The 16435-nt window shown below is 37.7% G+C and overlaps 1 protein-coding gene across 3 annotated transcripts in view; it reads left to right on the forward strand.

The window, feature by feature from the left end:
- si:dkey-22o22.2 (neural-cadherin) overlaps positions 1 to 6230 on the forward strand; it is a 171022-nt gene extending 164792 nt beyond the window's left edge. For all 3 annotated transcript variants that reach the window (XM_042424660.1, XM_042424661.1, XM_042424662.1), the window contains exons 32-34: positions 46 to 296; positions 1654 to 1811; positions 4252 to 6230. In XM_042424660.1, coding sequence (XP_042280594.1) covers positions 46 to 296; positions 1654 to 1811; positions 4252 to 4929 — 1087 coding nt within the window. In that variant the 3' untranslated portion in view covers positions 4930 to 6230. The remainder of the gene's footprint in view (positions 1 to 45; positions 297 to 1653; positions 1812 to 4251) is intronic.
- The last annotated feature ends 10205 nt before the right edge of the window (positions 6231 to 16435 follow it).

Consider the following 16435-nt stretch of genomic DNA (forward strand, 5'->3'; position numbering starts at 1 on the left):
TTTGTCATTAACCCGTCGTCCCTCCGTCTCTCCGTCACCTCCCAGGTGTCCCGGCAGTCAGGTGACGGTGACAGACGACGCGGGGCAGCAGCGTTGCATGCCGTCGCCCTGCGGATCCTCCTCCTGCCGTAACGGCGGCATCTGCCAGGCGCTCTCGCCAGACAGCTACCGGTGCCGGTGTCAGGAGGGGTTCAGGGGTCAACGCTGCGAGCTGGGGCAGGTCAAAGGTCACCGACTGGCCGCCCTCAGCCCGAGCTCCATCCTGGCCATCAGCATGTGTCTGCTCGTCTTCTTCGGTAAAGGAAAATATTTATTTACTAAACTACAATCAGCTGAATGAAACTTGTGTGGTCGCCGCCCTGGTTGCTGACTCACAGGCGCTGATGCATTTTCAGTTTTCACTTTATTTTTAGTAAACAGAAGAATTATCTAGTTATCCTTTGCGGTGATCGCCAAGAGAAGAGACTAAACAAAAAACAGCATGAATAATGAAGGAGGTCTGGTCTATGAGCCAAACTTGGAGATAAACAAACACAAGATGTGCAGCAGTGATAACCTGCTTCTTCTGTTGTTGACTGACTGTCATAAAACACCTGCTTAAAAAGACTCGATCCAGATGTTAAATGACTTTTACACACTGATGAAGACATTAATGAAAAGGTCTTTAAAGAGTAGAGGTTTGTTTTGTCTTTTACCTTTATATCGTTTATTATTTTATGTCTTTTCGAGGATATTTTTATATTTACAGTTAGAAGAAAAACAGAAGCAAGCAACAACAGACGATGAAATGTGTTTGCAGGACAGGATGTCTGCAGATTTATTTTTATTTCAGAGGTTTGACAAAGTTTCACGTTGGATATGAAGTCTGAGTAAAGTCCCGACTTTGAGTTTTAAGTCCTAAACAAGTAAAAAATGTTTATCTTTGAACTCGGAGAGAATATCAAGTCATTCCAAGTCAACTCTATCAGCCAAATGAACTTTAAAACTCAGTTACAAAGTTAGAAGAAGAGAGAGACGGTTTAAAAAAAGACTAATATAAATACACACACACACACACACACACGCTGTAAAACCAACCGTCTCCTCTAAAGACCTTTTGTTCTAAACTTGTGTAACACTGCGCCGCGCCGATCAATAAGTTTTCCATTAGCATCGATCAGGAATCAACAGACAGCGAAGCATCAGTGACGCAGAGAGACTTCAGTTACATAAACACAAGAATCAACAAAACAATCACTGCTGAAGTGTCACACGTGAGTCATTCTGTGCGTACGTCTGATAAATGAATAGTTTTTCCACGTTAAGACTTCATTTCCCATCAGCCCCGTCGCTTCCTGCTCTCACCTGAAGAGGAAAAACATGTCGGAGGTGATTCTGGAAGCAGGTTTTCTTCTCAGAGTCTCACCTGGTGGAGAGTGGAGGCCGTTAAAGGCTGATTGCTTGTTTTTCACCTGTTTGTAGTTTTTATGTGAATGTTTCTAAATGAACGTTGTGCTGATTTATTGAGATTAAATGACTCAACAGAGCAGCTTTAATGAGCCGCAGCTGCAAACGTTACAGGAAGGAAATGAAATCTGCCCCGATGGTACACAAGATGCATATTTATACTGTCCTCCTCTGTGTGTGTGTGTTTGTGTGTGTGTGTGCGTGTAGCGGTGCTGGTGGCGGTGACGGTGTGGAACCAGAAAGGCAGCCGTAACAAGTTCAGGAAGCGAGGAGTTTACCACATCCCTGCTGAACACGAGAGCTGGGAGGACATCCGAGAAAACATCCTCAACTACAACGAGGAGGGAGGAGGAGAGCAGGACCAGGTACACACATGTACACACACACACACGCGCACACACACACACACACACACACACACAGTAGTTAGTACATTTTATGTTTAACAGCTTTACTTTAAAAACAAGGATCCTGCAGTTTCCTGTCAGGAGTCAATAAGTAGAAAGTTTCATTGATAAACAGACAAAATGTTCTAAACACACTCGCACACACACACACACACACTCGCACGTGTGCACACACACACACACACACTCGCACGTGTGCACACACACACGCACGCACGCACACACACACACACTCGCACACGCACACACACGTACGCACGCACTCACATACACACACACACACACACACACACACACACACGCACGCACGCACACACACACACACACTCGCACGCACACACACACACACACATACACACTCACACACGCACGCGCACACACACTCGCACGTACACACACACACTCTCACACACACACATACACACACACACTTGCACGCTCACACACACACACACACACACACACGTACATACACATACACGCACACACACACAGGTCAAAGTCATTGCTTTCAGGAGAAAATGTGTAAGTGGATCTTGAGTTTGGAGACGAGAGGAAGTAAAATAAATCCTTGATGATACGTGAGATGAAGTCAGCAAGTGAATCAGCATTAAAGCAGCTGGAAAAATTTAAAGTCAAGCAGCCAAAACATCTCAGAAACTGGCTTAAAAAATGAGAAGAAAGAGGAGACGAGTTTGTATTTTTGGGTCATTTAACCTCAACTTGAAACATCAAAACGCTGCATTTTCACACCAGACTGCAGGAAACTAAGAAAATCCACATTTAGATCCTATTTGAAGCTTCTGAAGCGGGAGATTCTACTGGGTTTCGGGGGGTTTATCTGCCTTTTTGTCTGATATCTGTTCTAGACTTGAGTTATCTGGCGTTTCTGGCCTGATGTCTCTCAGTTTAAAGTTCATATATTATGACAAATCCAGGAGAAAGGATCCTCACAGTGGGACAAATTAGCTACTACTGAACAAATAGTTGTCACATGACTTGTAGCAGCCACTCAAGAGTCTCCGTTATGACAAGAAATGTGTGTCGTCCATGTTGTAGCAGCAGTAGTTTTAATTAAAGCTGAAAGCAGCGTTGGTCGGGACCTCGCACTCAGGCCCGTCGGGATCAGATCATTTTGCTTTTCAAAAATGAGGGATATTTCTTACAAGTGTGGTGTGCTTTTATTTTGAAAGTTTGATTGACATGTTTACTGTCAGGTGTGTAGAGACAATAAGTAACTGCAGCTGGACACAGAAAAATACTCATATATTTGAATGGAGAGTGTGAGTGAACCCACACCTTTTTGAACATTTACTGCTTCCACATAGTTTTAGATACAAACTTCATTTGAACTTTAAATGAGTCACGAGACTTTGACCTACAAATCTTGAATTTACATGTTTTTTCTATCTTTTATTGTTTTTGAGATATTAGAGTGTGAGTTTTAAAGTCTTTTCTTGCTCCTCCTGTGATTTTATAATGAGTGTGTATTGCAGAATGTTTCACAGCACTGAGGGAGTGACATCACCAGGAGCAGTTGGAGAGGAGGATTTTAGAGTACGCTTCTTGTGAAATCTCCTCATAAATCCCATGACTTTGGCCAAATCTTACATTAAAAATCATATTTTAGTAGGAAATTTCGTTGCGAATCCATTGATACAGGTTTGAAAGTGGTCAGACTTATAGTTTAGACGTCAGAAGCCTCTGTTTGACACAAAGTTCATGCCCATAGATTGCCTCCCCATTGGTTTACATTGTAAGGTGTGATGTGGCACTGCAACTTTCAGGGCTTATCAAATCCAAACCGTTCGAGTTATTACAAAGTTTTTAACAACTTTTTTTCAGCATAGTGTCATAAGTCATCTATTAAAGTTTGAAGCCGATACCATTAACGCCCTCGGAGGAGGTAGCGTTTGCTTGGGCCAAAATTGGGGTAAAGTCTTATTTTGGAAGGCTAATTGCGGACTTCCTGTTGGATTTAGGTCAGGGGTGTCAGCATATGATTTGTAGGTCTTGGTGAGACGAATAATTGAGTTTTGCTTTGATCTCTCTACGACATTCCTACAGGCCGTGGCGGCCATTTTAGTTACATAGGTGGCGTTATAATAAAGAAAGAAAGAAAGAAACAAACAAACGCGAAAACACAGTAGTCCTCTGCCTTTTGGGCTCGGTCCCTAATAAAAAACATATAAATGGAAACCAAACTAAACGGCCATCTGCAGAACATTCTCACCAGTTTGTATTAAATGCTGCAGGAAACGCTTCGTTATGTTCGACCTTCTAGCTGCAGCTGCCCTGCGGCCTCAAACCTTCATATTCAAAACCAGTTCTTGACACTGACCTTTAACCTTTGAGGATTAAACACCTCTAACTTGTGTGTTTCCTTCCTTCCTGTCAGAACGGCTATGACATCACAGAGCTGAAGCGTCCTCTGTGCTCCAGTCTGTCTCAGTCGTCATCCTGCACCACCGCCCCGCTCATCAAATCCTCGCCGGGCTCCCAGGAGGAGGTGCACCCATCCGGCTCCTCCTGCAGCTCCAGCGCCCCCTACCTCAGCATCCCACATCACCACCACCACCACCACCATCAGCACGCCGCCAACACCGCCAGCTACTCCGGCGACGCAACCTACTCCAACTACGCCGCTCACGGCAGCAGGGACATGGAGACGAGTGACACGGGAGGTTACATGGACGCCGCCGCCGCCGCTGCGCCGGGCTCGCGCTCACACGTGGACTTTAAGAGCTACGTGGCGCGCATCATCTGGGAGGCGGACAACGACAGCGAGGCGTTCCCGTCGGACGCCTACCACGTGTGGTGCGTGGAGGGCTCGGGGTCGTCGGCGGGAAGCCTCAGCTCACTGGGGTCCGTCGCGCACCGTCAAAACAATGAGGAAGAGGAGGAGGAGGAGGACGACGAAGGAGGGTTCGTTTACGACAGGCTGTCTCAGTGGGGCCCCAAGTTCCAGACGCTGAGCGAGATGTACGACCGGCCCCAGCTGGCCCTCTCATACAGGGAGGCGGTGGCGTACATACAGAGGAGCCACAGCCACGACCCTCTGCCTCATCACCACTAGGGGGCGCCACACACACACACACACACACACACACACACACACACACACACACACAATACAGAGCAGAGAGGAAGAGACTGAAGCTGCGTTCACGTCAAATCTGAAACAAAAACATCAGTCACAATATTCAAGAGAATATTAATCCGGTATTGATACAGTTTATTAGATATAATTACTGCAGATAAAACTGATACAACATGAAGGTTAAAATGTTTTTATTGGATCTTTAGATGTGTTCAAGCTGCAGTTTGTGATGCTGTTGGACTCTGTTGGGTTTTACTGAGAGATGTTTCTTATATTTTGTCCTTCTCATTTATATAAATTACACTAACTAACATCTTTTACATAAAACAAACTACAATCAAACAGCCTCTATAATGAGCATAAAATAAAGTAAAACCTATAAAAACAGATTAAAACAGAACATTATAACCATAAAGGTTGGATTTATTGCAGGGTTGTTGTATTAAACTGCATTAGTTTTATTAGGTTTATCTAATAAACTGTCAATATAATGTATAATAATCATATTTGTGCTCAGTGCAGTTAAGTTGGTTCTGCTGCATTTTATCCGGTAAAATTCAGATGAAAACTTGTTGTTTTTAATTACAGTTTGGTCAGAATCATTAAATTGGATGAAATGTTTTAATAATACATCATCAGCTGCATTAACTCTCCAGGACAGAAGTTCTTATATATTATATAAATATTAAATTAAAAGACTGAGCAGGATTCAGCAGGAGAGAAACAACATGCATCAAATGTTTTAACTCAGTCAAACACACAAACATGATGCACATATTCTTAGATTGATCATCTCTGATGTGCATCAAATAAACATCCATAAATCTGTTTACAAGAAAAACACTTTTATAACTCCAGAACTGTTTTCTTCAGTATCTGTTAGACTGTAAACAGCTGATTCAGCAGACTTTTAATGGAGCTAATTTGCCAAAATGTAAACATTTATATGGGCTAAAAATAACGAGGCTCCAGTTTGTAGCCTTCAGCTAACTGACTGTTTATGCTCCCCAAAGCATTATGGGAACTGTAGTTCCAGAACTGAGTCATCTCAGTGTTGCCAGGAAACCACTGTTGGTGTTAATTTGATTAAACACAACAACTATACAGGTAATTAAACACATTATAAGTCTCATCTTTTCACTTTAATAGTTCACATCCACAAACAAACTGAATCAAATGATCTCAAACCCACCGACACCAGTCTGCTCGGTTGATAATCCAGTTTCCCCCCATTATCCTCAACATGTTACTTTAAAATACAATACATAAACCCTTGACTGACATTGGGAAAGTTCAGTTCTTCTGGTTAATAAAACCTCAGATTAAAGTTCATGTTATGGACGAGATCAAAGAAGCAAAAACACATTTATTATGAATAAGGAGACACAAAGAAGCAGTTAAAGACAGAAAAACAATAAAAGACATAAACAGGAAGGAGAAGAAAGAACCAGCACTGGTTCAAGATTACTTCCTATTAATAGAAAAAAATTATGTCAACTAGGACATAATTTATAAAAATTAAAAAGTTTGACTGGTTTAATCAATCAGTCGGGTAATCTGGAGGAAATTCTAAAATATAAAATATAAAAATGAAACATAATAAATTGTAAAACATCAGTTGATTCAACAAAGCAGAGTTAGACAGACGTCCTTCAGCCTCACTGAGAACTAATCAGACAGTAACTGGAAACACCTGTGTGGGTTCAAACTGGGTCAGGAAATCTGATTGGCTGCTCCTGACACAATTCAAAACTCTCAGTTTTGATTGGCTGCTGAGCCTGATAGAGGCGGGACCTTCCAGTTGGTCTGTAATCACTCGGCTGTCTGGACTTCAGCAGGAAAACTGAATGTGAGTAAAACTGAACTGATGATAAAATCATGTTTAAAGTCTGTAGTTTTAGTTTTATCTTCAATGATCAAAGAAAAAACAAACTGACACACAAAGTTAAGAGTTTTTAATCTTTTTAGAGTTTTATTTGACAGTAAAAAACAGTTTGAGATTAATGCACAAAAGATATGAAAGTGATGAAAATATGATAATAAACCAAAGAAATATGATGAAATAAACTAAAATGTGGACATGAGAAGATAGATAGAAAGGAATAAAATATTTTAAAACATGAATTCAATAAAATAAATGATTAATTAACATAAAACATCCAGTTTAAAGACTTTTAAGTTCATGTTTAAAGATCCTCAGACATAAAAAACTAAAATCCAACAATCATTAGAGTTCAGGTCTTGTTGATTTATTGATTATTGAGGCTGGATCACAAACCGAGCATCAGTTGGTTCACATAACTTCACTGAAAATTCAAATTCAAAGTCTCACCTGCGAAAAACAGTTTTTCTGTAACTCTGATGTGACGTGAACGCAGCAGCGGTAGCGGCGGCGGCGGCGGCGGCGGCGGCGCTGTTGTCCGCTCACGTCGGTCGGCGGCTGCAGTAACGCAGCGACTCTCTCAGGTCTGGATGTTCATGATGTTTCTTCATGTAGAAAACAAGAAGCAGGACGTTCAGCAGCTTGAAATATATAAATAAATAAGGAAGCACACAGAGAGAGAGAAGAAGAAGAAGTTGTTTTGGGTTCCAGCTTTACAGGATTATGTCATAAAACTTTATTTATTCAGGTTTTTTCTTTAAAGCGATGTCTGTGCTGTATTTTGTTTTTGTGGGTCGCTGAATTTCTCTTACAAATGTGGACTTTCAGGGTCAAAAGTGAGTTTTTTTTATGTTTTTCTGGAGGAATATTACCATCAAACTCTGTCACTGATCTTCTGGGTGACTGAAGAGTCGCTCTGCTTCATTTAATAACACCGACAACGTTCAGGTCTTGATTTCTGGAGACTTGCAAAAAGAAGAAGAAGAAGAAGAAGTTCTCCTTCAAGGGTGTTTTAATCTTTTTATCTCTGCTCCAACTGTTTTTAAATTTTGACCTTAAAACACAAAACCTACAAACAAAAAGTCAAGATATTCTCCCCGAGGAGGAACTTTCTCCTCCTGCTGTCGGTAACCAGCTTTTCTGTTTTCTAACTTCCTGTTGTTGCACTAGTGGATGATTCAGGAACGACGAGTCTGTTTTCCAGTAAAAAAAAAAAAAAAGTAGAGAAATAAAAGCTTTTACCAGGTGAAACATCTTAACTCCCAACATGTAAAATAAGCTTTATAGTATGTTTTCAGATGAGAGATTATTTTTTTACTCCCTTGTAGAAAAACGACCCAGAAAAACTCCTTTTCCGCTCGCAGCTGGTCGCTCGCTGTGTGGCGTCACTTTGCGTGTTTTTGGCGGCTCGTCGTGTGTTCAGACTGCTGCAGATTTAACGGCTGAACCGCTAAAATGTCAAATACAGAGAGAGAGACAGCAGGTTGTTTAAGTGTTTGATGGTTAAAGGTTCTCAAATTTGAGAATTTGCTGCTTTTACTCATCTGACGTGACAGTAAACTAAATATCTGTGAGGTTTAAACTGTTGGTTGGACGAAATAAGACGTTTGATGACGTCATTTTGGGGTCTAAGAAACTTCACCATTTTTTAAATGTTTTTTTTAGTCCAAAACGACTTCATTCATTCGTTCATTCAGTCAGTGACGTGAACTGGAAGACGGTGAAATTTAAGATGAGTTCAGCACATCAGTGAAGGTCAAACTCTGCATGTATGGAAGTTAATTAATGGCGCAACTGACCATAAATAAATAAATAAAAGACAGTTAAGTTTTTAAATCAGCTGCAAGTCCAGATGTGAGAGAAAACACGAGCAGATAAATGCAGAACCAGAAACTCTAAACGATGTTAAAGATTTATAAACAACTTGAAACAGTTTTTGATTATTCAGCTTTAAAAAACTTAATTTTTCCTGTTGAAGCATCCGGTTTGATTCACATGACGTCTCTGAGGACCAAAACAAGCAGGACACAAACTTTCTTTCCGCTTCTCAACCAGCCAAAAATGTGATATTTTTAGAGTAAAGCAGAAAAAAAACGTGACGCAGTATTTAGTTATTTTGCGGGCGGAGCGGTTAGTTGTTTCCCAGCCTTCCTCTCAGCTACGTTTGTTGTTGTCGTCACGCCGCCTTATGAATGTAGTTTTATACGGAGAGAAGAAGCAAAGAGTACAACCAGAGATTTTAAACTCAGTTATTTGATAAAAGTGAGTCTTGTAGAAGATGATAAGTGCGTAACTCAATCTTCAGCCAGTAAAATGGACACATCGTCTATATTTTGAGGGTTTTTGAATTGCAGAAACTTTAAAAAAATCTTTGCTTATTTCGATCCAAAAGTCAGAATATTTATATTTGAAGTCCTGAGATATTTGGATGAAAACAGAATTTTCCAAAAAGATATTTTCCAGGTTTTTGTCGCAACGCTACGGAGCCCTGGAGGAGCCACGGAGACAAAAATAACTAATTTGTTCTCTCGATTTAGTAAAACATGCTCTTAATTTAATAATCTATTCTCGCAGTTTAACAGAATTCATCAGATTTTTTACTGTAAAAGCGTTCAGATTCATCCAGATCATAAAAACTCTTCAGGCTTGTGGGTTTTTTTCTCCGTCGGCGCTGCCAGGACTCCGTACAACACATTCAACTAGTGTTTTAATTTCTCTTCTGGTATCTGAATAAAAAAAAAAAACCGAGTGAGTCCTCAAAGTGTTGTACTCAAAGCTATGCATCCAAATGGATTTTACACAGGTGTCTTTTTATAAGCTGATGTGAAGCTCCAGATGTTGTCTGAACCGTCCTGTGCGCCACATCTGGTGATGTTTGTTGTAAATCCAATGTTTTTAAAGCAGTTTAATATGTGTGTGTGTGTGTGTGAATGTGTTGAATTCTCACACACACACACACATTTATGAGACTGAGAGTGTAACGTGTTGATCTGTATGATATGATGTATATATGGACGTTTTATAGCAACCTAACATGAAATATTCCTTTTGTATATGACTTTTAATAAAAATGACTTTTTCCCCAAAAACTTGATTCATGCTTTAGTTCTGTTAAGACAGTAACTAAGTACATTTACTCCAGTACTGCACTTAACTATAATTTTGAAGCACTTGTGCTTTACTTGAGTATTTCCATGTGATGGTACTTTCTACATTTCAGAGGGAAATATTGTACTTTCTACTCCACTACATTTATTTGACAGCTTTAGTTACTTTTCAGATGAAGATTTGACACAATGGATAATATAACAAGCTTTTAAAATACAACACATTGTTAAAGATGAAACCAGTGGTTTCCAACCTTTTTGGCTTTTGACGTCTTACAAAAAGCAGTGTGTAGTCGGGGTCACATTTCACATGTCTATGAGTTGTTAACAGCTCCACCAAATAGTGATTTTTCCCTCTAAACTTCTCACATGCTTTCATTTCAATAAATGTTCAAATGATCCAATATTTCAGCAAAAATCAAAGATTAGAGAAAAAGTCCAAAAACTGAAAACAGATTTGTGTATCAGAACTTTGTTTTTTCTTCTTTCCTCTCCCATTAATCATCTCACGACCCCTCAGATTTATCTGCTGACCCTTTGGAGGGGCCCCGACCCCTAGGTTGGGAACCACTGGACTAAACTAGCTAACTGTATATAAAGTAGTGTAAACTAGCTCCACCTCCAGCAGCTACAACAGTAACATGCTGCTCTAACACTGATGCTTCACTATTAATAATCTAATGATGTCATATATAATAATATATCAGTCAGAGGGACCAAACCACTACTTTTACTGCAATACTTTAACTACATCAAGCTCATAATACTTATGTACTTTTACTGCAATACTTTAACTACATCAAGCTCATAATACTTATGTACTTTTACTGTAAGGAAAAGGAGGAATTGTAGAAAAAAGGAGAAACTGACAACAGGAGGAAAAGTGTTTCCCTTGTTTGAATTCAACACTATAACTTATATCCATCAGTATATTTTAAAAACAGAAAGACAAACGCTCATTTTTTTTAGTGTGCTGTTGATGTACATTATTATCTCACAATGTAACACAAAAGAAATTTACATTATGAGCTTTTTAGACGGCAGTAGAACAGCTCAGTGAACTCGCCAGAAAAATAAAAATAACTATTAAATATTTGATAAAAGTTTTGCTTTTTGTGAAGTTTAATTAGTGATGATGATCTGAAGTTTGACTCTCATATTATTTCCTGTTTGTAGCAGTTAGTTAGTGGATAGTGTTAGTAGCTCTTCTGGAGCTTTCTAATGTGTAACATGAGCTTCCTCAGCAGATGGAGTTTAGATGTTCAAATTTCAATTTTTTCTGTGCATTTTATAAACTTTGGAAACAATTAAACAGTAGTTTGTTATTAACGTAACATTTTACTTTAAGACCTCTTTTTACCATTTATAAGCATTATATAAACATTTAATAAATGTTTTTAACACACTATAATGTAGTTATAAGCAGATTTAAGTTTGATGCATTTATAATGAATTTAATGTGTGTTTTAAACATAATTAATGGCAATATAGTGCTGTAGTATACAGTTGTAATAATATAAAATATGTCTTCACAGGAGAAATTATAACTGCTGACAAATACTGCACAATAATAAACACTTATATCATTATATTGGGTTATAAACCATTAATCAGATGTTTGTATAAAACTTCTAAATGTTACATTAGGACAAGTTTTAAGTAATATAATAATAATAATGTATATTTTTTTATTTATAGAGCACTTTTACAGATACTCAAAGATGCTTTACACAACAAAAAAGATCCTTAACTAAATAATACTGATAATAATCTTTATTTATTTATTGAGCACTTCATACAGGGCAGAGAAATAAAACAGACAAATAATAAAATCATAGAATCATATAAGATTTTATGATACAACAGTGATGTAAGATGAATTTTAAAAGAAATAAAAACAAAATAACAATAAATAAATAGATAAAACTCCCTCACTCTCCTTTCATATTCATGGGCTTTAATTGGCAGCATTTGCCTCCATCTTTGTCTCCTGCAGTTTATCTGTGAATTTTGCCTCATCAGCATCTTCTTTTATTATCTGTATATATTTCATATTTATAACCTTTATATCACATGTATTCTCACCTGTAAATTTCACCTCATCAGCACCTTATTCTACTATTTACACTTTCGGTTGGATGCAAAACTGCATTTTATTGAACTTGTATTATGTGACAAAGTTGAGTTTAATCTATGGAGTAGATGATTAGTATTAATATTTCCTTATATGAGGCAGCAGTGCCACCATGTGGTGACTCCTGAGATTACAGAAGACTAAATGTGTCTCTTTTTTTTATAGTATTTTTACAGTAGAATTCAACATTATTAATCTTCATTGTTGTAGTTTAATCGATATTTATTTTATTAATTCCCATCAAAACTTAGTATTCAATGGTAATTTCATTAAAGAACATACAAACAGCAACAACAGAAAAAGAAGTTTAGAAGCTTTTTCACAGCAAACATTTTGATTTATCTTTAAATATCTCCTGTAAAAAGGAAAATATTTTAAATGACGTTTTAGTTTGAATAACATCAAACATTTTATAACTAACATTACTGCTCACAGCAGGAAGGAGAAAATATGTAAAAAAAAAATATATATATATATATATATATATATATATACTTTTAATATCTTCTAAGGTCTTTTTTTTTTTAGGAAACTGAATTCAACGCAGATACTAATGTAATATTAGTAATAAAAATAAAAATATACACATGAATTATTTTCCTTTAATCAAAACTTGTTAGAATGAATAATAGAATTTCAAATAGAAAAAAAATTGAAAGTAATATATAATATGTAAAACTCTAAACTCAAAATCTCACAAAGCAAAAATTCAGTGGTCATTTCCTCCACAATTATACAAATGGCACCAAGTGCTGAAATATTTAAAATGATATTTGAATGAATGAAGTTGTTTTAGTTTATAAATGTAAATGTATGATGGCCAGCAGTCACGTACAAAAACATTTTATAACTAACATCATTGTCTAAAATGTCTACAGGAAAAAAGACTTTTAATACCTTCTAAGACATTTTTTAGGAAACTGAATTCAACACACTGTAATATTACTAAAAAATACAAAATACGTATAAATTTTTATTATGTTGTTAGAAAGTAATAAAAGTGTATTTTAATTACTGATGTAGATCCAACAGGTCGGTCAGGAATGAAACTTTAATCTGTAGTTTTTCATGTTCAGAACATTTATTAAACTGTGGATGTTGGTTTGTGAACTTTGGGAAGAACAGGAAGCACAGGATTGAGTTTAGAGGAATAATTTATGAGGAGAAAGTGTGTTTTTTAGAGAGACGGACGCTGCTCTCGCTCCTTAATGTGTTCATATATACTGAGTCAGCGTTTGCTTGGGAAGATGACCTCTGACCCCCTGAAACACACACACACACATACACACATACACACACAGTGGACATCGAAGTGACATGAAGCATATGCATTGTTACAGATAATGAATGGAGGTCAGCTGTGACGCAGCTGTGTGTGTGTGTTCTTGTATTTCTATCTTTGTGAGGACCACATGTGAGACCTTGAGGACATTTTGTTCAATCTTCCTGTCTTTAAAAAGGCTGTTTGATGGTTTAGTTTTATATTAAAACGTCCGAGCTGTCAATGTATGTGCTCGCAGTGACGAACCTTCAACTTTACTGTTTTGGTTCACTCTCAGTGCTCTCATAGCGTCGTTTTGGGTCACAGCAGGCAGCCGTTTACAGAGAAGAAGCTGTAAAAAGCCGCTGTACACTACCTGCTCCGGACCAAACAGCAAACAGACACAGTTAGCTGTAGACTAGCTGGTGAACATAGTGGAGCATTTAGCAGCTAGAGAGCCAGATATTTCCCTCAGGAGTTGGTAGAGAGCAAAAACAGAGCTAAAAGAGAATGAATATTGGACTCACATTCACCAGGTGGACAGAAACACGACTCCACATGAATGATAATGTTGCTAAGGTTATGGACGTTTTGTTAGAGTCCCCACAACTGTGTGTGTGTGTGTGTGTGTGTGTGTGTGTGTGTGTGTGTGTGTGTGTGTGTGTGTGTGTGTGTGTGTGTGAGTGTGTGTGTGTGTGTTGGGGGGTCGCAGCAGCTTGTGTCTGGTTGTTCTGTATTGTCTTTGACCTCTATAAGAGGAGGGGAGGCCTCAGTCTGTCTGAGTTCATCATTCAGCTCAACACTCACTCTGATCATCAGTTTAGTTTGGTGATATTTTATCTTTCCGCTCAGAATCGACGCAGCTTTTCTAAAGTACACAAGAAAAAAAGAATGATTTACATCCTAAAAAGATCAAACAACAACATAAAAATGGTGATATGTTTGGATAATTAACTATTTTTTCCAGGAAATGTCAAAAGTGTTGAAATTGATGCTGATACGTTCTACTTAGAGAACAGGTACGATGGGCTTAAACAACAGCAATATAAATAACAATATTATATAAAATAGCAATATATATATTAACAGTGTATTAATTAATTGCTTTATTTAGACAAACTATCCAGTTTAAAGTGGAAACCACATAACAAACAGATGTTTTCATTCTATTATTGTTACATCTGTTCACACACATCAACAAATCCTCACAGTGAAGAAACTGAAACCAGCTGATGCAGCTTTTTTCTTAGATTAGTGACTTTTAATTGTTCAGTTATCACTAATTATTCATCTGTGATTTACTGATTGATTAATGGATTATTTTAGCAATAACTGAAATTAAAGGCTGAGATCTTTAACTTAAGAAAAAGTAGCAATGCAGCAGAAGTATTAGCGGCAAAATGTACTCAAAATGTATACATAATACATAATTGTTGTATATAATAATAATAATAATAATTGTTTTTACTGGAATATTTATACTGATTTATTGCAGTATGTTAATGTTAAAGTGGAGCTTATTACTTCCTGTCCTTTGCTATAAAACGTATACTGTTTGGTCTTATAAATAGATATTTTATAAAGTCATAATTTTTACATACTGTACTTGAACGTAAGTACTTTGAGTAAATGTACTTAGTTACATTCCACCACTCTTCAATATTTTTCTTATAATCAATAAATCCCATTAAAATACAATATTAACAATGTGTTATATTATTGGCTCTCAGCTTCAAGCCCACTGGTTCTTACTGTAAATCTTTAGAAACAGCCCACAGATATATAACTTCATTTTTAAACGTTAAAGAAGGCGTTTGTGTGAAGTTTTTATAATAAATACAGTTTATACACAAAAAACACATTTAAAGAAAAAACCAGAGGGTCCAAAAATGTGCAGATTTACAAAAACTGCAAAGAGATAAACAAATAATGATAGACAGAGAATACAGTTATCAACATTTGTGCAGCATTTATAAATAAAAATACGCAAATTAAATTTAACAGATTAAAGTTAAGAGAATGTGGTGATCAATGTGCAGATAAAAAGTGAGTAAAGTAATTAGACGTTGTCATCTTTAAAATGAAGTGAGCTCTATTCTTCAAGCTGGAGGAGATTACACAACCCGTGTGTGTGTAAGTGTGTGTGTGTGTGTGTGTTTGTGTGTGTATATAAGTGTGTGTGTGTGTGGAGGTTGAGGCCACGCTTTCCCAGGCTGAGACAATACACTCACCCTACATGAGTTTCTTAAGAGGGGGGAACATACGGGTGGGCCCCTGTCCGCCAAGATACCCTATATATCTCACACACACACACACACTCTCACACACACACACACACACACACACACACACTCACACACACACACACACAAACACACACACACACACACACACACTCTCTCTCTCTCTCTCTCTCTCTCTCTCCAACACACACACACACTCGTAGACAGGAATGCCAACCCGCCAAAACACAGAGGTGAAAGCCACGGTCACTATTCAGCCTTTTGTGTGTGCGTGTTTGTGCGTGTGCGTGTGCGTGTGCGTGTGTGTGTGTGTGTGTGTGTGTGTGTGTGTGTGTGCTCTGACACTTCTTGTGTTTCAGTGTTTTTCCTCATTAGCACTTGAGTGTTTTTCTTTCCTCATAGTGAAACTCTTCTTTGTTTTCTCTCAAACTGGTGAACTGAACTTTTCTCACTAAACTGAGAAGCTGTTTTTCTGCAGCGACTCTTCATCTCTGCAGAGCAAGATCACTATTACACTGTTACACTATTATACTGTTACACTATTACACTATTACACTGTTACACTGTCACACTATTACACTATTATACCGTTACACCATTACACTATTACACTGTTACACTATTACACTGTTACACCATTACACTGTTACACTATTACACTGTTACACTATTATACCGTTACACTGTTACACTATTACACTGTTACACTGTCACACTATTACACTGTTACACTATTACACTGTTACACTATTATACCGTTACACTGTTACACTATTACACTGTTACACTATTATACTGTTACACTGTTACACTATTATACTGTTACACTGTCACACTATTACACTGTTACACTAT

This window comes from Thunnus maccoyii, chromosome 10 (assembly GCF_910596095.1).
Source record: "Thunnus maccoyii chromosome 10, fThuMac1.1, whole genome shotgun sequence".
In the NCBI taxonomy this organism is placed as follows: Eukaryota; Metazoa; Chordata; class Actinopteri; order Scombriformes; family Scombridae; genus Thunnus; species Thunnus maccoyii.